General features: G+C 42.2%; 8 protein-coding genes and 1 non-coding gene across 11 annotated transcripts; 5 read left to right on the plus strand and 4 right to left on the minus strand.

The window, feature by feature from the left end:
* Nucleotides 1-321: 321 nt before the first annotated feature.
* LOC133837382 (ubiquitin thioesterase trabid) lies at nucleotides 322-4,965 on the minus strand. The gene is given in 10 exon segments (XM_062268125.1): nucleotides 322-1,133; nucleotides 1,217-1,278; nucleotides 1,280-1,366; nucleotides 1,424-1,635; nucleotides 1,696-1,940; nucleotides 2,004-2,730; nucleotides 2,801-3,026; nucleotides 3,090-3,768; nucleotides 3,827-4,057; nucleotides 4,802-4,965. Coding segments are annotated over 9 exon segments (2,445 nt in total). The 5' UTR covers nucleotides 3,955-4,057; nucleotides 4,802-4,965; the 3' UTR covers nucleotides 322-1,054.
* A 101-nt stretch (nucleotides 4,966-5,066) lies between these two features.
* Nucleotides 5,067-8,172, plus strand: LOC133837381 (protein dalmatian). Its single transcript, XM_062268124.1, has 3 exons — nucleotides 5,067-5,745; nucleotides 5,810-7,452; nucleotides 7,702-8,172. The coding sequence occupies exons 1-3, from the start codon at nucleotides 5,202-5,204 to the stop codon at nucleotides 7,969-7,971; spliced, it is 2,457 nt and encodes an 818-aa protein (XP_062124108.1). The 5' UTR covers nucleotides 5,067-5,201; the 3' UTR covers nucleotides 7,972-8,172.
* On the plus strand, nucleotides 7,510-7,640 carry LOC133839726 (small Cajal body-specific RNA PsiU1-6). Its single transcript, XR_009894136.1, has one exon. It is a non-coding gene; the product is annotated as a small Cajal body-specific RNA PsiU1-6 (non-coding RNA).
* A 423-nt stretch (nucleotides 8,173-8,595) lies between the features above and the next one.
* LOC133837384 (protein VAC14 homolog) lies at nucleotides 8,596-11,659 on the plus strand. Its single transcript, XM_062268128.1, has 9 exons — nucleotides 8,596-8,762; nucleotides 8,838-8,988; nucleotides 9,363-9,593; nucleotides 9,655-10,120; nucleotides 10,177-10,503; nucleotides 10,574-10,673; nucleotides 10,734-11,030; nucleotides 11,083-11,325; nucleotides 11,382-11,659. Exons 1-9 carry the CDS (start codon nucleotides 8,665-8,667, stop codon nucleotides 11,521-11,523), a joined length of 2,055 nt encoding a protein of 684 aa, XP_062124112.1. The 5' UTR covers nucleotides 8,596-8,664; the 3' UTR covers nucleotides 11,524-11,659.
* Nucleotides 11,168-13,157, minus strand: LOC133837386 (pre-mRNA-splicing factor RBM22). Its single transcript, XM_062268130.1, has one exon. It carries the CDS (start codon nucleotides 13,048-13,050, stop codon nucleotides 11,767-11,769), a length of 1,284 nt encoding a protein of 427 aa, XP_062124114.1. The 5' UTR covers nucleotides 13,051-13,157; the 3' UTR covers nucleotides 11,168-11,766.
* A 75-nt stretch (nucleotides 13,158-13,232) lies between these two features.
* Nucleotides 13,233-15,341, plus strand: LOC133837385 (ATP-dependent RNA helicase abstrakt). Of its 2 annotated transcripts, XR_009893804.1 has the most exons (2): nucleotides 13,233-15,259; nucleotides 15,326-15,341. XR_009893804.1 is itself a non-coding variant. In XM_062268129.1 (1 exon), the coding sequence occupies exon 1, from the start codon at nucleotides 13,322-13,324 to the stop codon at nucleotides 15,179-15,181; it is 1,860 nt and encodes a 619-aa protein (XP_062124113.1). In that variant the 5' UTR covers nucleotides 13,233-13,321; the 3' UTR covers nucleotides 15,182-15,292. The 2 variants fall into 2 exon arrangements, 1 of the variants encoding a protein (XP_062124113.1); XM_062268129.1 differs by lacking the exon at nucleotides 15,326-15,341 and having other exon boundaries at nucleotides 13,233-15,292.
* Nucleotides 15,342-15,508: 167 nt separating this feature from the next.
* LOC133837383 (gelsolin) lies at nucleotides 15,509-21,885 on the plus strand. 2 transcript variants are annotated; one of them, XM_062268126.1, is made up of 8 exons: nucleotides 15,509-15,617; nucleotides 17,172-17,464; nucleotides 17,946-18,138; nucleotides 18,739-18,813; nucleotides 19,196-19,391; nucleotides 19,456-21,182; nucleotides 21,242-21,367; nucleotides 21,670-21,885. In XM_062268126.1, the coding sequence occupies exons 2-8, from the start codon at nucleotides 17,421-17,423 to the stop codon at nucleotides 21,727-21,729; spliced, it is 2,421 nt and encodes an 806-aa protein (XP_062124110.1). In that variant the 5' UTR covers nucleotides 15,509-15,617; nucleotides 17,172-17,420; the 3' UTR covers nucleotides 21,730-21,885. The 2 variants fall into 2 exon arrangements, with proteins under 2 accessions (XP_062124110.1, XP_062124111.1); XM_062268127.1 differs by lacking the exons at nucleotides 15,509-15,617; nucleotides 17,172-17,464 and adding an exon at nucleotides 17,471-17,640.
* A 520-nt stretch (nucleotides 21,886-22,405) lies between these two features.
* On the minus strand, nucleotides 22,406-24,731 carry LOC133837387 (serine protease snake). The gene is given in 7 exon segments (XM_062268131.1): nucleotides 22,406-22,962; nucleotides 23,545-23,709; nucleotides 23,765-23,874; nucleotides 24,002-24,117; nucleotides 24,183-24,258; nucleotides 24,260-24,412; nucleotides 24,479-24,731. Coding segments are annotated over 7 exon segments (1,197 nt in total). The 5' UTR covers nucleotides 24,620-24,731; the 3' UTR covers nucleotides 22,406-22,526.
* Nucleotides 24,732-24,745: 14 nt separating this feature from the next.
* Nucleotides 24,746-25,260, minus strand: LOC133837390 (uncharacterized). The gene is made up of 2 exons (XM_062268134.1): nucleotides 25,109-25,260; nucleotides 24,746-25,033 (listed from the first exon to the last, which is right to left on the minus strand). Exons 1-2 carry the CDS (start codon nucleotides 25,121-25,123, stop codon nucleotides 24,797-24,799), a joined length of 252 nt encoding a protein of 83 aa, XP_062124118.1. The 5' UTR covers nucleotides 25,124-25,260; the 3' UTR covers nucleotides 24,746-24,796.
* Between the last annotated feature and the right edge of the window lie 1,030 nt (nucleotides 25,261-26,290).

Here is a 26,290-nt window from a genome sequence, read left to right on the forward strand (position 1 = left end):
AACAAAACGACTAAATATCCATCTGAAATGAACCGCAATGTGAGAGAGCAAGTATCTCAGATACAAATAGGGATGAGCACTCAACACTATCGATTACCGAAAATGTCTATCGATATCACAGTGCACTACAAAGGCGGGTATTATGAACCTGAACCGTTTTTTGTTTGTTTTGGTTTTTCAATATTTTTTCTTATATGTTTTATTTTGTTTTTAATGCGTTTTGCGTGTACATTTGCACAATAAGCTTTCTTAGACATTAGAATAATAATAATAATAATAACATTACTAACAAAACTATTACAATTAGAATAAAATTCATAATTCAATTCACCCCATGGTGCTTTTTCACAAGTTAAAATTTAATAGTACATCGAGATTTTTTGCGTAGTTTAAAAGTACATACATACTTAGATAAATATATATAAGGATCATACATATATATACATACATATATCTGGATATATATGTATATGTTTTGAATTTTTTTTGCTGTTTTTTCTTCTCAATTTGAATTCGCGATTCGGCCAAGCATTGTGTTGACTTAAAAAAGATTGTTTCTCAAATTTAATCTACTACTGTATAATATTGAATTATGATTTCATAATGTTTTGACAATGACTCTCGTTGACCCACGGCGAACAAATTTGACTAAAATCCACTAACATTATTGTGTATGTGTATGTGTGTGTGTGTGGAAACGGATATGAAATATTATTGTGTGTGTATGTATATCAATTTATGTATTTTAGTACTTTTTTCGCATAACCTTCACAGTTTTGCCTGCAACTACAACTTAATAATTGCTGTATATGTGTACATATATGTATCTATATATACGTTTTTTTGCTTTTTCTCTATAGATTCCATTAGCTAATTGCATGTGCATAGGAGCTGCTATCATCGCATTTAAATCAACCGTTTTCAACCGTTGCCTGCTACCAAAAATTAAGAATAAATTTGAATAATATAATAACCTTCATAACCAATTCAATTATCCATTGATCGATCAAACGAACTTGCATTAAGAAGACCTTTGACCTGTGTATTTTGTGTGCTATTCCTCATCAGAGTCACCATCACTCGAATAATGGGTAATATGTGGTCGACGTACAAATGGTGCTGTTATCACTTGTCTGAGAAAAGAACGTGGGTCAAAAAATCAATCAATCAGTCAATACAGCACGCTATTAATAAGAATTAATTGAGCTATACTCACGCAATGCGTCTATAATGATTCAGCCACTCCTCCAGCATTTGTGCCACGAGAAGTGGTCGCTTGGGACAGCTTTTGCTGGGCCACCAGCAGACCGCCATCGGTTACACAGACATCCAACCACTGCCTCATCATCGTCTCCTCGTTGCCCACCTGCACGAAATGTGACGTTTGAATGTCTTCAATTTGCAAATCATAAATGATAATTACCTCGGACTGAGACAGAAAGTGGATGGGCAAGAGTTTCAGCTCACAGTCCATTAGTGGCAAATAGGTAACGTCCTCGGCATCATCCCGACGCCCATCAATGCGTGAGAATGGCTCCATGGGCACCAGAGCACTAAAGTGGCCCCTAGTGTAGCCTAGTGCAATGGGTGATTTGGTACAAAAGTTTTGTTCCCAGAATAAAGGTAGATAGACGCCTAAAAAATCAAATGGTTAACATTAAAAGCCTGTTGAGTGCGGAAATATTATTGTCTTACCTTCAAATCGGGCATAGCCAATGTCCTCGCCTCGAAAACTCTTTACGTACTTGACGCCATACACAATTATCGGACGTCGCAGGATGTGGGCGAGAGCAAAAATGTGCAATTGCTCCAAAGAGGAACCCGGCTGACTTGCTAGCGATAGCAAGGTGCTCCAGTCCTCCTCCCACTGCGAATCCTCCAGGGTAAAGTGTAACATGGACGCCTGCAGCATTTCATATTCCTTCCAACGCGCAAAGAAACTAAATGCATAATTTGAATAGTAATTAGCGAGGAATAATTAAAAATGTTCTCCTTCAACTTACACATGTCCGCACTGATGCAGAGTGTCGGCGAGTGCACGTCTCAAGATGTTGTCGCGATCGAAAACGCCCCAAGTGGCTTGCATAGCTGAATCCAGCAGACAATCACCAGCACTGCGATTCCATAGCACCAGCAAACGTGAGCTCAGACGTGCTGTTATCTCCAGCGACCAGTTTAGAGCCGGCGGTGGCATTTCCAGCTGCTTCTGTGCATCACGATCCAACAGCTCATCGTACAACTGTTCTTGTATGGGTATGGGCAACTCCTCGATCTCCGAGGGCAGCGCAAATGTGGCATGTTTCTGCACATAGTGACATGGGAGGCCGGATTTACGAATGCGCAGTGTATTGGAAAAATGTCGACGTATATCTGCTGCCAAATCGGGAGCAACATACGACGGAACACGCTTTATACCCGGCCCAGAGCCAGAGATCTGTGCGAGCAGCATGGGTAACATCTCTTCCCGATGAAAGCGTATTGCCAAATGGATGAGAGTGTGGCCCACATCGAAGGCCGAGTTGCGATTCAAGGCGGCAATCTCGTTGCTGGTCAATGATCGCGCCGGATTGCCGCCACATGACAGATACGCCTCGACGGCACTGTAGTTGTTCTCGACGACTCCCAGGCAAGCGTTCAACCACTGCCAGTCGACCTGCCGCCTGATCTGACGCTGACGACGCTCCTGGCGTTCCTGCAGCGTATCACAGTTGTTAATGGTTTCCGAAGAACCTGAATAAAGAAGATAGAAGACTGCATTAAAGACTTGTTCTATAATCGACTGTGTCTTATCTTTGTTTACCTAGTTGGTAAATATGCTTTTTATTGAAGGAGTTGTTGACACTGACAGTGTCTGTGTTCTGTTGTTGTTGCTGCTGCTGTTCATCCTGCAGGTTCAACTGCTTATTGCTGCCCGACATGCTGGCGCAAGCATGCAAATCCCCCTGTGATCCAGAACCGCAAATCTCTCGCGTCTTACCGCACATCGAGCACTTCAAGCTCTTGGGCCAGTTCTCATATGTGCACGACTACGAACACAAGCAAAGATTATCAGATTTACATTGGAATAGCTATCACAGTTGACGACTTACGTTGCAGGCCCATTTGGCGATAAAGCAATGCTTCTGCAGTCCGGCGGACGATGAGGAATTCTGCTGCTGCTGTTGTTGTTGATGTTGCTGCTGCTGTTGCTGATTTGTCAACTGTTGCTGTTGTTGTTGCGGCTGGCTTTGAGATGTGTTTGCTAGATTATTGAGATGCGTGGAGTTGCTGCAGATTTGCTGATGATCAATGCTCGGACTGAGGTTGCGTCGATTTGAATTCGAGGCAGTTGCCCCAATTAGTTGCCTGCCACTCTCTGCGGCATCCACGCCGCCACGTGCATTAAGTTCAGTGTCAGACCCACTGATGCGCAGTGCTTGCAGCGCTTCGCCAGCACGATCCACACAATCGATGGCGTCTTTATCGCTGGCCGTGGTTGCATATGTGTCCATGGCGGCGCCGCCGCGCTTCGTGCAGCACTGAACACAACGCAGGCTGCGTGGCCAATTCAAATAGGTGCAGACCTTGCAGGCCCATTTCTCGCTGTCAGCTACATTGCTCTGACGCGCCTGTTGCTGCTGCTGTTGGGGTTGTTGCTGATGTGGTTGCTGCTGACGAGCAAAGCACGTTGATGTTGGCTCCACGGGCAGACCAGCTGCCGCCTCCTCTGCGCTGTAGCTGCCGCTGTCTTGAATTGTTGTTGCTGGTGCTGCTAATGCTGGACTGAGACTGCAAAGGAGACACAGTGATGAATCGGGATATTGTGGGGTAAATTTGCAACAACTACCGAAAGATATCCTCGTTCAGCAGCGGCTTGGACGCCTGGCACATAGTGCATTTCAGTGAGGATGGATAGTTCTCATAGGTGCAAGTTTCACATTTCCATTTCTGCGCCTTGTCGCTTGTATCGCACATCTTTTGCGCGACAACACAGCTCGGTTCTTTAGCTTATCGGACTTGGTTCTTCTGCTGCTGCTGCTTCACTCTTTCCTTGCTCCCGTTCGACTTGGACGGCCAACTACAGTTATTGAAAGAAAAACACATACACACACACACATATTTAGATACACATATTGAATTGTATTTGTATTCCGTCTGAGTATTTGTTTTGTTTATGTATTATATATACAGAGGGGGGAGGACGACGATTTAATTGAGCAAAAGCATGGCCTTGACCCCCAACAAACATTTTGCAGATATGCGAACAATTCGTTCGATGGCTTGATTTTCTTCTTCTACTGTCGTCACAGGCAGCCTTCAGCTTCAAAAGCAGCGCTCTGCTTGCGCTGCTCTGCTGACTGCAGCGAGTGTGGGCGGAAAGGGGGAAGCAGGTTGTGTGGGCTATGCACGGGATTCGATGTAAATAGTTTCGCGCTACTTTTTTTGCTATCTCTTTTATTGCTGGTACCTGGCGCAAATAACACAAGGCCAATTCACGGGGACGCGACTCACGTTTATATATACATAACAACATACACAATAAGTGAGCGAAAAAAATTAATGTCAGCCACACGAGAGTCGCTCACACTGTGTGAATATTATTTGTTGGGCTCAAAATGGCAGCAAGACGACAGCCAACTAAATGTAATTGCACTGCTGCAAATGGCAGCCAGAAACAGCAATAACAGCAACAACAAAGCACAATTACAGTTACAAAACAAAGGCGAGAAAACTTTCACTCGTTGTTGGTGCGTTTTCTTCTCTTCGTTTTTGTTGAGTTAGTGGGGGCAACAAAAACAATTAAATTTTTGGTCCAACTTGCCCGTGGTGCTGGAGAGAGACTGGCTCAGCACAGCACGCAGTCTTTGTGTGTTTTGCAAGCACTCGCGCACTGCACAATTTGGAAATTTTGAATTTTATTTAAACGTCGTAGCGTAGCTGTTATGTTACATATTAATAAAACGTCGAATTTTTTCGTTTTTTTATTTATCGTCACATCACCTATCAGCTGCTGCTGCTTGCAAGACGTACCAAAAGCTATCGATAACAGTTTGTCGATAAAATGATCAGCTGCAACACTGCGCATAGCTCTGCCCCTGGCCACATAAATAAAAATGGCGGGAACAAGATAGTTGAGCTGTTTGTGTTGTGAGTGTTTTTGGTTTGTTTTCAATCAAATCAAAATAAATAACAATGTATGATATTGTGAAATGGTTAAGTAAATGCAAGAAACTATAAGAAAAATGCCCGCTATAAGAAAAGCTGTAAGAGACCGCAATTCAAAATGCGTTGGGAGCTTCGCATGCGCCAGTGCCGCAGAGACCGTCCTCGTACGAGTTAGCGTTAAACATATTGCGCATAAAGTGAATACCAATATAAAAAGCGGTTCTCGAAAAAATATGAAGAAAACTGAAGCAGCCAATGCAGAGGAAGCTAACACGCAAAAGTCGACTTGTAATTCCAAGAGCGCAGATGCTTTTCACATTCGAAAATGTTTTGTGCGTATTAAACGCTTCCCTATTAAATTAAATAAACATCCCTTGAATAAAACAGGCATTGAAGAAGAAAATGCAGAGAAAGTTAACACGCAGAAGTCGGTTCCTAAATCGAATGGCGCAGAAACTTTTCACATACAAAAATGCTGTGTCCGCATTAAACGCGTCACGCTAAAATTAAATAAAAATCTCTTGAATAATACCGTAGCCGACAACAGTGTTTTTGAACCCGCTCGTAATTCTACAATGTACCTGACCAAGCCCCTTAGAGGTAAAGTTTTTTGTCTGATATATGGATAAAATATCCTTATTAAAGTTTGATATTTTCCAAACAGTTAGTTTGAAACGTCTGAAGACTCCGGGGCCAACTGAGGCGACAACAGAGAATATACCAGAAAAAGCAAAGACAGCACATCGTTTCTTTCACAGGGATCAGCCGCCCACAAGAACGCGATCGTCAGTGACGCGCAACGTTTACGAATTTCTCTCGGAATCGCAGATCGATGACACAGCGACGAATCATCGCAAGGATGCAGCTGCTGATATCATCAAGAAAATGGTCGAGGATGGCAGAGCGTGTGCAATAATAAGATCAAAAACGGGCAAGAATCGTGTACGACGCGTCGTGAAGAAAGTTCGTCCAGTGGGCAAAAGAAAACAATGCTCATTAAAAGCCACAACAGCAAAGTCGCAAGTTGAACAGCCGATTCACATGGAAATGCGACCGTTGTCGCCCATCTATGAACCAGAACAAGATGAGCAGGACAATCAAAGTGATGCTGCCCCCGTTGCCATTGAGGCAGAAGCTCAGATTCAATCGCAACAATTACAGGAGCCTCTAAAGCGGATATCAATGAATAAGAGCAAGACAACGATGGAGGGCGCTTACAGCCCTTTAGCTCGTTCGTTGCTGTTGAATCAAACCAACAATCAGAATGCTCAGAGCTCATTGGATCGACGACGACAGCTTCTGCAAGTTGCAAGAAAATTCTATAGCACGCCAATGAATCGTAAAAATGTCACGGCCCAAAACAATGTAACATTTTCACCAATTCCCCATCAAGCGGAGAATACTCAACCAGTAGTAGTAAGAAGCCCCAGTGGAGGCTCATCGCCCTGGCGAGTTCCAGACGAGGCGCCCTTGCCGAATACCTTCATGTTTGGTTTCAACACATCACAGTTGCCTTCGTATTCCAGTGATCATATTCGCAAAAAACATGTCTACATACCTGATAAACCCCTTGAGCATATGGAAAATGATGGCAATGATATCGTAAGCGAGACTAGCATTGACTCAGCTGCCAATGATTCAAATGGCGAAAATGTACCACCAGCTATGCCATCGGTTAATATAACAGATAACAACAATTTGGAGAAGACAATTCCGCCAATTGAATTAAGCGGACAGGAGAATGAGAACGATGAGAACTTTGTGCAATTACCAAATCCACGACGAACGCTTCAACAGCGCACTCCTCTAAAAGATATAAATATATTGGACGTAGTCGTGTTGCCATCGTGGAAGAACAAAATGCAGCTTCCTAAGACGCCAGTAAAAAATCATGTTCATTTCGAGAATTCCATTGATAAGACTATAAGCAAAAGTCCGCGGCAGCAATTAGGTGTTCAGGCTGCAAGGCAAACGCAATCACCTCGTAATCTCTTTGGCTTTGAAGAGTTCCTTAACGAGGATGAACAGCAATGTAATAGTGTGCACACAAATCAAACGAATATTACGCTAGTTGATAAAATGCAGCGGCTGAAGGACTTACGCCCTAAAGACAGGGAGCTGCCACAAGTGTCGAAGGCACCACTGCGCTACGACTACGATGATTTAACAGCTGGAACGCCCAAGCAGCGCAACATTAAAGAGATGCTATGCTCCACCATGATTGCGACGCCGCTTCCTGCTCTGGCAGCTAATGAATCAATTGGTTTGTTTACGGATACGGATCCAGAAGTAACATTCGATGAAAAGGTGAGGCTACATTGTACATTCTATTCAGCTAATGCTCTCGAGACCCGATAACGTTGATTAGTTTCTAGCGCTGTCGTTTCTCATGGAGCTAAATTAAACAAAATTGAATAGTTAGTCATTTCGATTGAGCCAACAGGGCCGTGAAGATTTAAGCTTTTCTTCAATCGGTAGTAAGCAGCTCGTACAATTCAAATATTACTTTATTTTTTATTCGCAAATAACTAATTTATATACTTTTTTGCTCTTCAGAAACCAAGACGTACCTATGTTCGGGAGCGACCTAAACGGAGGCGAAAACAACGTGTGCAAGTGTTATTTATCGAAACTGATTCATCAGACAACGATGAAAACGAAGAGCAGGACTCAAATGACAAAAGCGCCGATTCTCCAAGGAAAGCGGCGCCCGAAAAGAAACGTGTGAGGAGAGATGTGGAACATGAAGCCAAGTTGAGGCAGTTCATCAGTAGTTTCAGGCAGGAGTGTGAAGAAGTGGAAAAGTTTCCACTCATCATCGAATAATAGCTGCCCCCTTTAAAGTGGGATTTTTTTGTTTTGGGTTTAATATTAATAACTTAAACATTAACTTGAAGTTAAATATCTATTAGTTGATAATTAAGAAGTCCTTATTTTATCGAGATAAGTATATAGTATTATCTACAGCAATACATGGAACATATTTAGTTTATTGATAACAGCATTAACGTTATATGCCCGAAATTGAATGATTTGCAACTTTCCTTTAACTTTTCAAGAAATTTTCTAATTTTTTTCTAATATTCAAAAATGTGAGCATCAGTTCTGTTTTTGCTTGGGCACATGAAATATGAAAATTATGGCAAACTAAACTATATTATTGTGTTAGTTTAATAAACTATTAAATGAAAATTAAACGAAATTGAGGTTCTTAAAAATGTTCGCTCTCTATTGGAAATTGATAGAAGATAAAATTCATAATATTCAGAATAACTCGAAAAATAAAAAGACAATTTAAAATTTTATTTGATTTCTTAAATTTTATTTTTCTGTGTAAAGAAAAAATAATAGGGTATTTTGAAGCGAGTCGCATTAATGAAGACCGTTTTTAGTTGCTTAAGTGGCAGCACTGGCAAAACAGCTGTGCCAATTGCGAAATATTGGCAACACTGTTTTACAATCAAACAAGCTTTGAATAATTATCTTGTGCTTAGTCTTAGAATACATTACAAACAAAAAATGGAGCCGCACTATGCGCCTTTAAGTGAGTCCTGTGCCAAGGCACTGGGTGACAAAGTGTACGAGAAACGAAAAGTTGCCTCCCAGGAGATTGAGAAGTATATAAAAGCAAAGAGACGCCCACCTGCGGCATTCCCAACGATGGATGATTAAATTGTTTATTCCCTGAATAGAATGGTCATAGAGTTTAATAACAAGAACAATGCTGGCCAAATCAGAAAGCTGATCGAGGTGCTCTCCAATGACTATGCCACATCACGCGATGCAAATCGACGTAAGGGCGCTCTCATCGGCCTGGCGGCGACGGGCTTAGGGCTGGGCAAGGTATGTGGTTGTATTAGTCACGGTTTCATTTATACAATCATTTATATACATGTACATCATCATCCTATACCTGAATAAGGTTAAGGGGTATTTCCGGACATCGGAAAATTTGCCCTGATACAATGATATTAAATGCACTATTGTTTAGCTTCGCCGCGACTCTAAACTGAAGAGTCCTTTGATCCAGCTGCAGTGTAGATGTATCAGTTCTGTTGACTACAGCTCCTAAGCTAAAAAAAATCTTAATCTTCATAATTATTATTTGTGTACTATAAAAACGTGCAGCGGGTATTACACAGTCGATCATTTTATATGGTAGTTTTCTAACTTACTTGCACATACTTCACTCGTTTTTTTTTTTATCGCTCGCTTAGGACTCTGATAAGTATGTGAATGAACTGGTGACGCCCATTATGAACTGCCTCTCCGATCCAGACTTGCGAGTGCGCTACTTTGCCTGCGAATCTCTGTACAACGTTGTTAAGGTGGCTCGCTCAGCAATCATACCATTCTTTCCTGAGATGTTTGCGGCGCTCTCTCGCCTGGTTACCGACTCCGATCAGATGGTCAAGGACGGCAGCGAGCTGCTGGATCGTTTGCTGAAGGTTTGAGAGCAACAAAGTCTGGCTAACATATTTTAACTAAATGTTTCCTTTACTTTTACAGGACATTGTCACGGAGTCGTATGAGACCTTCAATTTGGAGGCATTTATACCGCTGCTCAGGGAGCGTATGTACGTAAAGAATGCGTTTACACGACAATACGTCATATCGTGGATATCGATTCTGAATGCCGTTCCTGACATCAACATGATCAACTATCTGACGGAGATTCTCGATGGTCTCTTTGTCATGCTTGAGGATAATACGCCCGAGATACAGCGCATGTGTGAGAACACAATCAGTCAATTTCTTAAGTCCATACGCAAAGATTCGTCCTCAGTGAGAATGGAGGACACGATCAATACGCTGATCACACACGCACAATCTCTCAATGAGCTTATCAAGTTTATTGCCATTTCGTGGATACGCGAATTTGTCCAGATCTTTGGTCTAAATGTGCTGCCCTATGCCAGCGGCATCTTTACAGCTATTCTACCCTGCCTCGAGTATGGTGGGGAGTCTAAGCGCAGTAAGTGGAATGGTAAAATGTCTTTATAAAATTGATGCTTTAATTGCTTTTAATAGGTATCAAGGAGTGCGCCGTTTCGGTGAACCAATCAATGACGGATTTGTTTTCATCAAAGGAACTCAAGCCACAAGATGTAGCCAAGATTGATTTACGTTCAATTATGGAAGTGCTGTCACAGTATCTCACACACAACTCCATGCACACTAAGATTGCGGTGCTCAAGTGGATACATCATCTCTTTACCAATTTCCCAAAAGAAATGTCTGCACACGCCAACAATTTAAATAATAATTTGCTTCTGACTCTTGCCGACAACTCGGACGAGGTAGTGCTGCAAAGTCTTTATGTGCTGGCTCAAATCATCAACTCGCAGGATACAGAGAGTAAGGATAGTATATATATATTTCCCTTAAATCAATTTTCTAATTACTAATTATTTGTAATTTATTGTAGATTTCGATAAGACACATTATCGCAAGTTTTTGCTAAGTTTGCTAAATTTATTCAGCGAGGAGAAACTGATATTGGAGAATCGCGCCAGCCTCATTATCAGGTAGATTTGCAAAGACAAAACATACAATAAAACTTTCTACAATAAATTAATATTCCCCAGACAACTTTGCGTGCTGCTTAATGCAGAGTATATTTATCGCACATTCGCTGAGATCATCGCTGAGGAAATCTTAAACTTGAAATTCGCATCGACAGTTGTGCGTTTGCTAAACATGATTTTGCTGACATCAACGGAACTGTTTGAGTTGCGCACCAGCTTACGGGATATATCCAATGAGAAGTCAGCTGATTTATTTCAATGTCTGTACAAAAGTTGGGTTCACTGTCCAGTCTCAACGCTGTCGCTTTGTCTGGTTGCTCAGTGCTATCAGCATGTCTCCGAGTTGGTGATTCTATTGTAAGTACTTCAACAAAAATTTATTCAATGATGTTAATGTCTAATCTTGCAGTGCTGATGTGGAAATCACTTTGGAGTTGCTTAGTGAGCTGGACAAGTTGGTGCAGCTAATTGAGTCACCCATTTTTGCTCCACTGCGTCTAACGCTAGTGTCTAAATCAAATAAATGTGCTGATGCCCAGTATTTGGCACACGCACTTTTTGGAATTCTCATGTTGCTGCCACAAACAACTGCCTTCGATACGCTGCGTAATCGCCTGCAATGCGTGCCCAACTATTGGGGCCAACAGCCTGTGTGAGTGCATTTTAAATCTAAGAATTTTATATAGATTAATTGTTTATATTTTACAGTGATGAACGCAATTCGCTGGAGTATAAGAGCGGCATTGATTTCGCAGCACTTCGAGAGCATTTCATCAAGCGACAAAAGGCATATCGGGATCAGCGAATAACTCTGCGAAAGCGCAACGTTTCTATGCCAGAAAGTAATTAATTATTATTAAAAAACAAAATATATTTTAGCACATATGTATGTTATATCTGTGATTAAGCTGCTTATTAGGCATATATGAAAGTGTAATTATTAATTCAAATATATAATTGTGTATGTGTCGCCTTTTGAAATTTAATTGAAATTACCATTTGTATAGGTTTTCCTTGTTTTTTTTTTTATTACGGTCTTGTCTTTCATATACAAAAATAAAAACGAAATTCCCGCTTGTCGATGCATCAAATATTATTTCTTTAGAGCGCCCATGCGACTAGCATCCTGACTAGGATACGGTATCTGCCCTGGCGGCGGTGGAATGGAATCGAGATTCACATTTGATGCCGCCGCTCCAGATCCAGATGCGGCTGCTGCTCCGCTCGTGCTTGCCACACCGAGCCCACTGTAGGGCGCTGCGTAGCTGGGTTGGGCGTACATCTGATAAGCAGAGGCAGGTACCAGATTAGAGGGAAGCTGATGTAGTTTCATGCCCGCCGGCATCACATTAATTTGCTCCTGACGCAGATTGAAGTAATCATTGGGCTTCGCACTCGGTGGTGGAATGCCGGCGACATCGAAGCGACGATCCGTCTTGGCTGCTGTGCCCTGTTTGGCTTGGGAATGGGCCCACTTGATGCTGACTTTGCGACCATGAATGACCAGTTTGTTGAAGGTGCGTTCGGCAGCCAATTCGGCGGCACTGCGTTTTGTGTACTGCACAAAGGAGCATTGCTGGCGCGGCACTAGCGCAATGGAGCGTATTTCGCCATACTGATAGAATTGATCGCGGATTTCGGGCTCAGTAATCTCTTCAGGCAAATTGCCCACATACAAGGTGGTTATATTGCGATCCTCAGGTGGTTCTAGCGTCGGCAACGACGCAGCACGTTTCATAATTTTCTCAGCCACAGGATCATTACGCCCATAGTAGCGATCTTTGATGTTCTGCTCGCACAACGGATCATCAGGTTCATTGGGCTTGTCGTGGCGGTAGGGGCACTCCTCGCCACGCTTACACTCGCCCTTCACCCAGAATGAACAGATATGCGGTCTGTTTCTCTTATAATAGGGTGCAGTACGTGCCAATTTCGACAGCATTTCATTGGCTGCCAGGGAGCGACCAACAGCACCGGCGGCCTCTGTGCCATCGCCATCCTGCAACTGGGCATCGATGTTCTGAATGTAGTACTCCTTGTTCACATCACTCTGTGGCATGTTGTCAGCCACCTTCAAGGCTGCATCACGCACTTGAATCGGGAGTCCGAATTCCAGATCCAGCAAGCATGTTTGGCATACATTCTTGAGACGTGCACAAGTCTGGCAGACCTCAGTCTTTTTGAAACGCATTCGGGCACCAGGACACCAACGGAATATGGTGAAGGGCCGCGTGCAGATTTTGCATTCTTTGCCAAAACGCTCTTTTATCATGCGCACATAGGGATTGTCGCCCAGGCACGTCTGGCACAAAATGGGGAACTCCGCATCCTCCCAATTCTGACGATTGTACGTATTGGTTGTCTTGGACATAGACATGATTGCAAACTGTACACTATTTTTCCACTATTTAATTATATCTTTAAGCAAACGAAGTTCAGTCGTAAACGAAAATTGTGTTGCTTACGAAACAGTGTGACCGCAGTATGTATTTCTAAAAATGGCAACTTATTTTCGATAAGTATCACTATGTTTTGTTATCGATATTGTGCTCACCGTATACTTCTAGCCGTCTGGCAACGCGATATTGGCCAAAACGTTTAGTTGAGCAGTGTTTGTTATTGTTTACAAAATAAGTAAATTAAGTAAAATGGCTACGCCTGTTAAACGTTATAGGCGCGCCTCGAAGTCCTCTGAAGATGAGGAGCAAGATGACAATTATGTGCCCTACGTGCCCGTGAAAGAACGGAAGAAACAACACATGGTGAAACTTGGTCGGATCGCTCAACTAGCTACAGAGACAACACAACCAAAGTCGTCGAGCGAAAATGAAAATGACGATGACACACAAGGCGCCCAGGATGCGGAGACATGGGGCCGCAAATATAACATTAGTTTACTTGACCAGCACACCGAACTTAAGAAGATTGCCGAGGCGAAAAAACTGAGCGCAGTTGAGAAACAGCTGCGTGAAGAGGAGAAAATTATGGAGAGTATCGCCCAGCAAAAGGCTCTGATGGGTGTTGCTGAATTGGCCAAAGGAATACAGTACGAGGACCCCATCAAGACCTCATGGCGACCTCCGGGCTACATCGAAGCCATGACCGAAGACGAGCGGCAAGCGGTCCGCAAGCAATTGAGAATTCTCGTCGAGGGCGAAAATCCCAGTCCACCAATCTGTAGTTTCCGCGAAATGAAGTTTCACAAAGGCATACTGAATGGCCTGGCGGCCAAGGGCATTAAAAAGCCAACACCTATACAAGTCCAAGGACTGCCCACAGTATTGGCTGGACGGGATCTCATTGGTATTGCATTTACAGGCTCCGGCAAAACGTTGGTTTTTGTGCTGCCCATTGTGATGTTTGCCCTTGAACAGGAATATAAATTGCCCTTTGAGCGCAACGAGGGACCCTATGGCCTTATCATTTGCCCATCCCGCGAGTTGGCCAAGCAGACGCACGAGATCATCCAGCATTATAGCAAGCATCTGCAGTTGTGTGGCATGCCAGAAATTCGCTCCTGTCTAGCCATGGGCGGACTGCCGGTGAGTGAGGCACTGGATGTAATCTCAAAGGGCGTACACATTGTGGTCGCGACACCGGGTCGCCTCATGGATATGCTAGACAAGAAGATATTGACGCTGGACATGTGTCGTTATCTGTGCATGGACGAGGCAGATCGTATGATTGACATGGGTTTCGAAGAGGATGTGCGCACCATTTTCTCCTTCTTCAAGGGTCAACGACAGACGCTGCTCTTCTCCGCTACTATGCCCAAAAAGATCCAGAACTTTGCGCGTTCAGCGCTCGTCAAGCCGGTGACCATCAATGTGGGACGTGCTGGCGCTGCTTCGATGAATGTGACACAGCAAGTAGAGTATGTGAAGCAGGAGGCGAAGGTGGTGTATCTGCTAGACTGTCTGCAGAAGACGGCACCGCCTGTGCTGATATTTGCAGAGAAGAAACAGGATGTGGACTGCATACATGAGTATTTGCTGCTCAAGGGCGTCGAGGCGGTAGCCATACACGGTGGCAAGGATCAGGAGGAGCGTTCGCGTGCCGTCGACGCTTATCGCATTGGCAAAAAGGATGTGCTCGTTGCCACCGATGTAGCGTCAAAGGGTCTCGATTTTCCAAACGTGCAGCATGTTATCAACTACGATATGCCTGATGACATTGAGAACTATGTCCATCGCATTGGTCGTACAGGTCGTTCGAATACCAAGGGATTGGCCACCACATTAATTAACAAAATCACCGAGCAATCGGTGCTGTTGGATCTGAAGCATTTACTGATCGAGGCCAAACAGGAGGTGCCCGACTTTCTGGACGAATTGGCGCCGGAGGCGGAACATCAACACTTGGATCTGGGCGATTCACATGGATGCAGCTATTGTGGTGGCTTGGGTCATCGCATCACCGAGTGTCCCAAGCTGGAGGCGGTGCAAAGCAAGCAAGCATCGAATATTGGACGACGCGACTATCTATCAAACACGGCAGCCGATTACTAAGAAACATGATTCCTGTTTACTCAATTTGACGAAAGCACTTGAAATAAACATTTGGGAATTGGGATGCATACTGCAAATGTATGTGTACCTTTTAACCTCGTCTTCTAGGAATGCTTCAAAAAATTGTTTTCATTTTGTTTATAGCTTTCGGAAGCTGCGACTCGCGAATGGGATTTTTTCTTGTCTCTCCCGGCTTATCGCTTCAGTTTTGGGGTCTTATCAATCATCGGTACTTGCGACGCAATCGATCCAAGTCTAGAGAGCGTAGTCTAAGCCACATAAACAGAGAGCTCGACTTTGACGCTGAGCGGCCATTTATAAAGACGACGGCGATCGACGAGTTTCGTTCAGTGTCACAAACTGTGTTGTCTCGATCATACCTCAGTCACTCTCCCAACCTGGAAGCGAGCAGTTCAGATTGATCAGATCCAAAACCGTAAGTCGTGACTGATTTGCATACATAACATAGTGTGTGTATGTTTGTGTTTGCTGTGTATATTTTGTTTTATTGCTGTGGCTTTCTTGAACGTCATCGCGTTGATTTGATCAGTGTTTACAATTGAATCAGTTCTTATTGAAGGCAATTAAGTGCGATATCATTATAAACTCATAAACCAACTGATAAGTTATGCAAGCCTTAAAAAACGTTTCCAAATTGGGTTAATTGGGTTAGACAAGACAATAAAAATTATACTATAATATTTACATATGTAGGTAGGTAGTGATCGATAAAGTATGTGCCTATTTAATTGAATTAAGTGCCGATTGAGCTTATCAATTCTTTAGAGTCAAGCTTATCTCGGGTGACAACCTTCAGGATTATATTTGTTTAGTTGTTGGTCAGTAAATAGAATAAATACAACAGAGACTACTTAAGTATATATGCTTACAATCTGTATACACACATTTTTGGATTTTCTAGAAAAGCATTGCTAATGCAATTAAAATGGAATAACATTAGTATATTCATAAATGGTTTTTTCTCTATGCACAATGTTTCATTTTTCTCAGAAAATATATAGATGAAGTAGACTACAAACTGTAGTATAGCAAAACAAATTTAATTGCCGAATAGCACTTAATTAAGATCCTATCTTTAGAGGACTATAAATTGCAAAATATAAAATGAAATAATTATTGAATAGCAAAAGGTTAATGCTGACACATTCGCAGACTTCAAAGTTTTCCAAAATCGTTTCGCAATGAGAATCTTTAGTACATTTTTAATGACATGTTATTCAAACAGAGTAATTTTTAGTGTTATTTATTTCGAAGTTAGCAACTTTAAAGTAAACTCATCAATAACTCGTTGTGTTATAAGGAAATTTGAAGAACCTTTTGTTTGTTTTGTTCTCGAAGTACAAAATAATGGTGATCGATGATCTAGCCGGAGTATTGTCAGATTGTCAGCTCTGTGCGTAGCCTACAAAATATTTATTAGTAGTTGTAGTTGATGATAATTAAAATTCAAAAGGCATCCGCATCGGCGAGTCGACTTCACGCTAAATAACAAGTCGAACTTGAAAATGGCACAGAAAGTGAACGAAAATGGCAAATTAACGTTGATGTTGTTGTGCTGCGTGATCATAAATATAGTTTTTATTGTATTGCTGATGACCCACATACGAGTAGTTGTTTTTAAAATTATCAAGAAAGAAAAGGGCTTGCCATATATGGCATATATACATACATAACTATCTGCGTTTGCTATCTCTTTAATTGTGATATCATACAAGACAACCCATATCATCATCATCATCATCGTGTTGTCATACCGCAAAAACTAATTACTTTCAAAAAAATAATTTGCCCAAGAGTGTGCGTGACATTTTATGATTTACGCCAACATAAAACTTAATACATAGCGCATAAAAACAAATATTACATGTGTAGCATTTGTTTACAATTATGAGTAGGGTGGCAAGAACTATTTGCGAGCACTGTGACAATTCTAATAACTTGTTGATTCTCTCTCTCTTCTCGTTTGCAGCTGTCACTTGCGTTCTCTTTGGGAGACGATAAAAACAAAAAGTCGAGAAAAGGCAAACACAATATAGAAGCAACAATTAATAACGAGCTATTATATATAGTATTTCGTTATATACTACAAACATCACAACAATAAACAAAAGCGCCGCTGTGCGTTCACATCCAGCCACTAGCCACCGCACTCCCCACACCGCAACCCAACCACAGCACCCCGCATCAGCGACGTTAGCGCCGCCGACGACGACGCGAAATGGCAACGCGAGGCGACGCCAGTCATCTGGCAGTCATCTGCAGGTAATGCAAGCGAACAGTTCACTGGCTAAAGTAGCCGCTCTCTATTACTAGTGTAAACAAGATCAATTTCACACCAAATTATACTATTTAAATCGAGTGCCAAAAAAGTTTTCCCCAAGAGTTACTCATACGCAGTGTGCTCAGCAAATAAACCCATTAATCATCGTATTATAATTGTAAGTTAAGGCACAAATATTGTATATGTGAATATGTCGCATAGTATATTCATCTGCTAAGTAAATTCTACGCATTTTGTGCTCTCTATTTTAACGACCTTTTATGGTCATGACTCATGACACGAAGGCTATTTCGGCTGTTTGCCTGTACAAGGCGTCGTTATTGTGTGTTTGTCGACGGATATCAACTTGACAATTCGATGTGCTTTGCTCTTGTAAATATTATTTGTACGCTGCCCCGTTAGGCAAACACACAACATCGAGGAAATACAGAAATTATTACGTTGTTTGTGTTTACTTTGTAGGCTGCTGGTGTTTATCTCCATTTCGGCAACTCTTTGCTCAGCCGGCACCTTTAATACGCGCCCCGCATTTCCTGTGCAAACCGGTCAGATACAGCCGTCGAGTGGTAACAGCAAGCAGCCAGGTCGTCGCGTCATGCATCCCGCATTTGCCAATGCCGGCCGTACTCCTGGCCTGGAGATCTGGCGCATCGAGGTAAGTTTTAGTTCAAAATTTCACTTTTCATACTTGCCCCATTTCTCGAAAGAAACATGGAGTATAAAAATAGTTGCTGCATGTTTACATCTCTTTGGGGGAAAGTTCGTCCGTCGCCCACGCACGAATGCGTTGCTCATCCAGCGGTGCCCAGTGGCAGTGGAAGTGGCAGCAGCTGTGCGGGTGCCATTTGGCATGCAAAACCCAGCGCCATCTAAAATGAGTACACACATGAATACATATTCGAAGTGTGAGGGAGACTTCATTTGTCTTCTTGGTATTTCTTTCGACTCGCTGAATTCACGCAACATGAAAACAAAAAAAGCAGATGTTTGTTTAGCGAGTGCCCACTGTAAACAGTGCCACATGCCGTTTTCAACGCTCGTGTTAATTAACTCAGAAACATTAGCGAAATTTATTAGCTCCTTGGTGGCAGCAACAAAGCTTTCTGTTTATACGGAATTGCTTTCGATTTCGCTAAGAAAAATGTTTTGACAGGGCGCCGAAATACCAAAATAGAATACGCTTATTAAAAAAAGAGCCTATAGAACAATGCAAATTCGACATATATTTAACATATGATTTCTCTCATATTTCCAGAATTTTGAACCCGTGCCATATCCCAAGAACAATTATGGCAAATTCTTCACTGGCGACTCTTTCATTATTCTAAATGTAAGTAATTGCTTTCAAACTGCGGTTAGCTTTAAAGTTTTCAATTTAATTTTAGAATTTCTATATGTTTATAAGAAATTAATCTTACCATTACGGTTTTAATTCTTGCTTTAAAAAACCAAAATGTAAAGATTATTTTGTTATGAATAATTAGAAATTATATAATTTGGACCTGTGTGACTGTTGCTGTTATAATTAACTAACCTCAGGCGCGATATAAATCACCTTGTATATGCTGTGTCATAATTAATCATTTGAAAAATGTTTCTGAAAATAATTTGGCTGAATTCAAACAGGTTCTTGGGAACATCGAATTCATTAATTTCTCTTTAATTATACATATATTTTAATATGAAATATATGAAATTAATATTTTCTTCAGACCATTGAAAATCAAAAAGACAAAAAACTTACTTGGGATATTCACTTCTGGCTGGGTTCGGAGACTTCCACCGATGAGGCTGGCGCAGCTGCTATTCTCACCGTGCAATTGGATGATCTGTTGAACGGTGGCCCAGTGCAGCATCGCGAGGTGCAGGATCATGAGTCGCAGCTGTTCCTTGGCTACTTCAAGAATGGTAAGTCAATCTTAAAAGATTAAGATCTTTTATACATTTGAGCTAACATGTAAACCTTACGTAGGTGTGCGTTATGAGCAGGGTGGAGTTGGCACCGGCTTCAAGCATGTGGAGACGAATGCTCAGGGCGAGAAGCGTCTGTTCCAGGTCAAGGGCAAGCGCAATGTGCGTGTGCGCCAGGTGAATCTTTCGGTGTCCTCGATGAACAAGGGCGATTGCTTCATTCTGGATGCTGGCAACGATATCTATGTCTATGTGGGCGCTCAGGCCAAGCGCGTTGAGAAGCTGAAGGCAACCAGCGCCGCCACCCAGATTAGAGATCAGGATCACAATGGACGTGCTCGTGTGCAGATCATCGATGACTTCAGCACCGAGGCCGACAAACAGCAGTTCTTCGATGTGCTGGGCTCTGGCTCGCCCGATCAAGTGCCCGAGGAGTCTTCGGCCGATGAGGATGGCGCCTTTGAGCGCACCGATGCCGCCGCCGTGACGCTCTACAAGGTGTCGGATGCCAGCGGTAAACTGCAGGTGGACACCATTGGCCAGAAACCGTTGAGCCAATCGATGCTCGATACACGCGATTGCTTCATTCTCGACACTGGCTCTGGCATCTTTGTCTGGGTGGGACGTGGCGCCACACAGAAGGAGAAGACCGATGCCATGGCCAAGGCACAAGAGTTCTTGCGCACCAAGAAATATCCCGCCTGGACCCAAATACATCGCATCGTTGAGGGCGCCGAGTCGGCACCATTTAAGCAGTACTTCTCCACCTGGCGCGATGCTGGCATGGCGCACACTCGTCTCATTCGCTCCGCCTTGAGTATTGGCTCCGACGAATCGCTGGATGCGGATGAAATCGATTCGGTGGTGCAGAAGTTGAAGAAGAGCGGCGGTCGCGCAATTGGTTTCATGCCCGATCATGGACAGAACCCCATCAAGATGATCACACAATACGTGCAGCAGCCTAACAGCAATGAGGTGGCCACTCACACCGTACCCTATGCCGAGAACACGCCGCTCTTGGGCTTCGCCTCCTATGTGCTGACCTACAACTTTGAGGCCAACAACGGTGAAACTGGCACCATTGTCTATGTCTGGCAGGGTGCCAAGGCTGGCAAAGCAGCCAAGGCGCAAGCTTTAAGTGAAGGCTTGTCGCAGGCTATGAGCCATGCAGATGCTGGAGACAGTGCTCCCTATGTGATCACCCATCAAGGACACGAACCTCGTCACTTCTACAAGATCTTCAAGGGCAAGTTGGTGGCTTCGTACACAGCTCTGCCAATCAGCGCACAACTCTTCCGCATTCGCGGCACCGTTGAGAGCGATATTCATGCCAGTGAAGTGCCAGCCGATAGCTCATCGTTGGCTTCGGGCGACGCCTTTGCTTTGGCTTCCACCAAGACACACAAGGTGTTCATCTGGAATGGTCTGGGTGCCTCTCAGTTTGAGAAGGATGCAGCCAAGGAACGCTTTTCCCACTATTGGCCCGATTCGGAAGTCGAGATCATTGAGGAGGGTGCCGAACCAGAAGAGTTCTGGGATGAACTTAGCGGCGAGGGACAGTATGATCGCAGTCTGGAGGATCGCTCGGCGCCATTGCTTGAGCCACGTCTCTTCCACTGCCGCCTGTCACCCCGTGGACGTGTCAAGGTCGAGGAGGTGGCCCAATATCAACAAGAAGATCTCGATACTGACGATGTTATGCTGCTGGATGCTGGCGATGAGATCTACGTGTGGGTTGGCTCGGGCGCCACCCAAGAGGAGAACGCCAAGATCTTCGATATGGTCAAGGTAAGACATTGCTGAACCTACACAAGAAATTCCTTACTTACTTCCATTATCTCTTACAGCGTTACATCGAGGTGGAGCCCACCGAGCGTACCATGGACACCGTGACCATTGTGCGCATCTCTCAGGGCTTGGAGCCGCGCTCGTTCAAGCGCATGTTCCCCAGCTGGGAAGATGACTTGTGGAAGGTTAGTAAATCGACAGCCGTTTGAAGCACACTCAACTGCATGTTAACTCTATAACTAACATAATTTACAATTTATCATTGAGTTTGTCGCCTTGATCAAATCAATTCATTACGTTGCCTGCTCATAATTGAACTTAATTAATTCACAAAACACAATTAAAACCAGATGACAGCTGACAAAGCTCTACGTGAGTATTGAAGCGCTAAAAAAAACATTAACACACAAATCGATGCATTTAATATAAATTGTTGTTATTGCATTCTTTATAGACCTATCGTTAACTGCTTCTACTCTCTTCACAGAATCAGCCCTCTTACGAGGAACTCAGACGCCAAGTTTTGGATGCCAACAATGAGGTCTAAGCTCCTGCCCACGATGCTAGAATACTCAGCAAAATTGACCAAAAATCTATGTTCGTTTTTTGCCTTACATACAAAAATAACAACTCTTAAACAATATAAATGTAATCTAATTGTATATTAAATGAAAATGTTTTTTATGGAATTTGATAATAATAATCTTATTTGTTTAATTACTATATGTTTAAATGCAAGTTGTTTTCAAATTTTCCAGAAGATTTCATTCTATTATTTAAAATTCTCAAATAATTTGAGCTTCATACAATGTTGATATTCCTATTAAATATAAAATCGATGTCTACTTGTAATTATTTTAAATACACAGTTTGAATTGACTTTATTATTTCTCTAGATTACCTAAGTAAGATACATATATTCTCTGTATATTACATTACCTTTTGATGAGTCTGAGGCCTTAATGAGTTTCCTTGTAATGTGTTGTTATGGTACTATATGGCTTGTAATAGTTTAATTACTCAATATGTATACTTACAAAGAAAGAAATCGAAATATCTTAAGAGGTTGAAGCATTGAAGCTATTCTAGAGACGAGCCAGATTTTTAGAATTCCTAATGAAAAATATGTATTTAATACAATTTAACTCTCGAATTTCAAAACAAATTGTAATCTCAAGAAATTAGCTTCTATCCATCCATCCAAGATAACCTTCATTCAACGGTTATATTTTTGCTTAAACCTTTATTTGCATTGAAATGATTAAGTTAAGTTTCTTATGTTTCTAGATTTGGTATCAAAATTTGATGTATTTTTATTCTTCAGACATGAGTAGTTTAAATGTATTAACCCGACGTACCCCACGTCATTTGCTCGATCCAATCCAAGTAGGTGAAGACACGCGTATACACACTTGGGAAGCTGCTGCGACAGAAGACACCATAGGAGGTGATCCCGATCAGATGATAATGTATATGGCGACGTCGTCTTCCGGGTAAATTCAATTGAAGTGGACCACCCGAGTCGCCTTGACAGGTGTCGCGACTTAAGATAAAGTCCTGGGCACAAATCTGACTGGCAATGATGCCGTCGGGTGTCTCTGCGAAGGCGGGCAAATCCCTGTTGCACTCATCGTTGGGCACAATGGTCAGATTGAGATGAGTCAAGCGATTCGTCATCGATTTGGTCAAGCTGGTCGACCCGTAGCCCATGGCAAAGGCAATTGATGTGGGTATTTCTTCGGTGACCCAAAGTCTTATCGGACGCACAAACTCCGTAAGCCTGAAATATGATGGTATCAATTCGTTTGTCATTATAATACATACAATATTGTGTCGTACATTTAAATAACGTACTTATATGCGAAATGTTGACCCAAAATTTATAACCGGGTTTTAACCTGACATTTTGTTTTTGTTTAAAACAGACAGCGAAAGATGCGCATAACACGAATCGACTTACAGCGGGACTTTTTTTTTTATGGATTTGCTTAATTTATTAAAACGTTTAGTTTATACAAGACCGCACCTTTATTTCAAATGAATTTTGAAAGTATACTTAAGAACTTAAGAATACTCTTTTATTTACGCGAAAGTAGTATATTCTGGAAATATTTTTAGATTGCCGGATGCCCATAAAATAAGCGCAAGTCATGACGAAAATAATCTAGTACAAACCCGAATCTATTACCCCATTTGAACTTTTGCAAACATTAAATTCATTCATAATTATATTCGTATTATCTGCGAAAGAACAATCACCCCGTATGGAAGTGCATTACACATTAAAAAAGTTTCAACCGAGGAGATTCAACTTGTAAAGTTTAGTCAAACAATGACGATGATGATGATTAATATTACTCACTTGACTTTGCGCTCCAATTTGAGTAGTGCGATATCATGATAGTAGGAGGTGTCTTTGTAGCTGGGGTAATTGTGAATGGTTTGAATGCCAATAATTTGGGATGTTCCACTCGTCTCATCGACCAGCAGATTAAGTCCGCCAATGCGCACCCATTTTGGCCCCATGCTACAAAATATTGAATCATAGAGTTGAAAATCCCCAAAAATATGGAAAAACTCACCCTTGCTCATCGGTGCAATGAGCTGCGCTCAATACAAAGTTCTCACTTATCAAACTGCCTCCGCATTTGTATTGGATTTTCTCGGAGTCTTGCTGAAAGCCAAGCGCTGCCTACGAAATGAAATGAACTGGGTTCAACATTTTGTTTTTTCTTTGTGTAAACACGCATAAAACAAAAATCAAAACAAAACAATATTGTTGGCTTTATCAGCACAAGGGCAAGGGCAAAGTCGATTACCATATGTGGGTATTCGCCAGGCTTGGCGAGTATGCGTCCATCGAAATCTTCATCGTTGGCGTCTTCAGCAATTGCCGTATCATTGGGAAATATGCGTTCAATGTACTCCGAATACTCTTTAGATGGAAAGAATTCATGAATACACACAACACTCACACTACGCATTTGCATTCACACTCACTGCGTTCGCACAGACGACGTCGGGTTCTCGTCTTGCGCTTCTTGTGCCGCCGACTATTCGGAGGCGGGGGGAAAGGGTTGGCCAGGTCTATGGGGTCCCATTGGTGGGGGTGGTCTGGGGCGTGGTATATTCTCCATATTTTCAAATAAAAAGTCTTGTATCTTGTACAAAATGAATTCCCTTCTCAGCTCATCTGCTTGCCTTGGGTCGGGAAACACAATATCCTGTTCCTGGGGAAATTGAATTGCATCAAAATCTTGCCGTGTAGGCCGATGATGAGAATGATGATGATGTACTCTCTGTGGTGGTGGTGGTGGCCCACGATGATGATTATCTCCTCTCGGAGGCGGTGGCGGAGGCGCACGATCTGGTCGTTGTGCCTGTGTGAGGTAGCAGCACAAAGCAAGCGATAGCAGCAATAACAAAATATCGCGCATTTTTTCTGAGCTCGGATTTTTTTTGGGGGATCTTGCGAACGCGACGAATGTTGAAACAAGACTAAAGCAGCACTCAAATAAGCGAATTCGAAACAAGCTCAACTGAATCACCTTATCACCATCGAGTTGTCACAACAAAAATTCACAAAAATTTTATAATTTATTGTCATACAGCAATTAAACGTTAAAGTTGGCGGCAAGGGGATTAACAGCATTGGCCACACGCGGGGTATGGATGACGGTAGGGCCGCTGTATTTCGACTCGTATTGTGCAATTATTGCCCGCTGCAGCGCCTCCAGATCTTGGTCATTGTTGTACCTCAGAATCGACACCTGGGGATCGTTGCGGCCAGGAGCAGGAGCAGGAGCTGGGGCGGCGTAGACCACAGCCAACAGGGCGAACAACAGAAACAACTGTAAAGTAGAATGCAAATTTTCCTACATTACTTGATACATTCAGAGAGTATGATGGACATTTTTTCGACTTACGCAAATAGTCTTCATACTGTCAAAACTAAACCGCGCGCTCGAAGTGGCTGCCGCTTTTATAGGCAAAAAAATCGGTGGACCTAATAAAAGTTATCATTGTGATAATAATCAAAATTATAATTTGCGACGTTGAACTTGAACAACTGGAAATGAAACTAGTTTTTAGACTCATCTTTAACTTTATCGACCAATCCGACTGGCCAAAAATCAAGCAAGCACTGATTTTTCCGATAATCAACGCAAATGTGGCTCATTATATATTTAATTATCAATTATAATTTATGCTCACTTGTTTGTTAAAGAGCCGGCAGATATTTAATGTGATAAAAAAAAAACAAATTGGCGTAACTTGATCGAACATTTAGGAGAATTCAATTGTGGCTGCTGTTTATGTGAAAGCGAAAATGTCGAAACTGGTTTTGATATGTAAATTAGTTTAGAATCTGGGCTAGCTAAAGATTGATCAGACACGCTGGCTTATTTTAGTTTGAAGTGTTAAACTTGTCTACCACACACTTTCATTCGTGTCAATGTATCTTTGGATCTTAGTCGAGCGGCTTAAAATTTGTACTGAAATTACTCTAATCAAATCGCAATTGTTCAACTTTTTTTTATGTTTCCACAAATAAAGACTTTTTGTATAGGCATCTTGATAGAGTTCTTGTGTACTCTGAACTATTAAAAAGTACACTTAACAATATTAACGAACCAATTCTGTTAAGAATTCAGTTGCCCTCAATATATTTTTAACAAAAAGTATTGCATACTTTAAGGCAGCTGCAAAAATTATTCGTAGTTAAAATTCACATCGAATTTCTTCCTATTAATTTATTTAGCATCTTTAGAAATATATTTATTAAGTAAACAAATTTAAAATTTTATTATAGAAAATTACTTAAAGACAACGCAACATCCAAGTATGTAGAAATTGTTGTGTAAAATTCCCAAAATGCAAATCATAACCAAAGTTGTCGGCGGGTTTTCTTAGATGGTGCCAGAAAAGTCGCGAGGGGAACATAAGTTGACATCTTACACAAATGGTCAACCGATGCCGCAAATGGACAAACCCACAAATCTAGTGACCAAATTGGACAGCAAGCCGTAATTTGAATATATTTACACATTTTCCACCTTACAAAATGAGTTGCAGTCGTTGGGATTTTTTTCTTTCTTTCTTTACGA

This window comes from Drosophila sulfurigaster, chromosome 2R (genome assembly GCF_023558435.1).
Source record: "Drosophila sulfurigaster albostrigata strain 15112-1811.04 chromosome 2R, ASM2355843v2, whole genome shotgun sequence".
NCBI lineage: Eukaryota > Metazoa > Arthropoda > Insecta > Diptera > Drosophilidae > Drosophila > Drosophila sulfurigaster.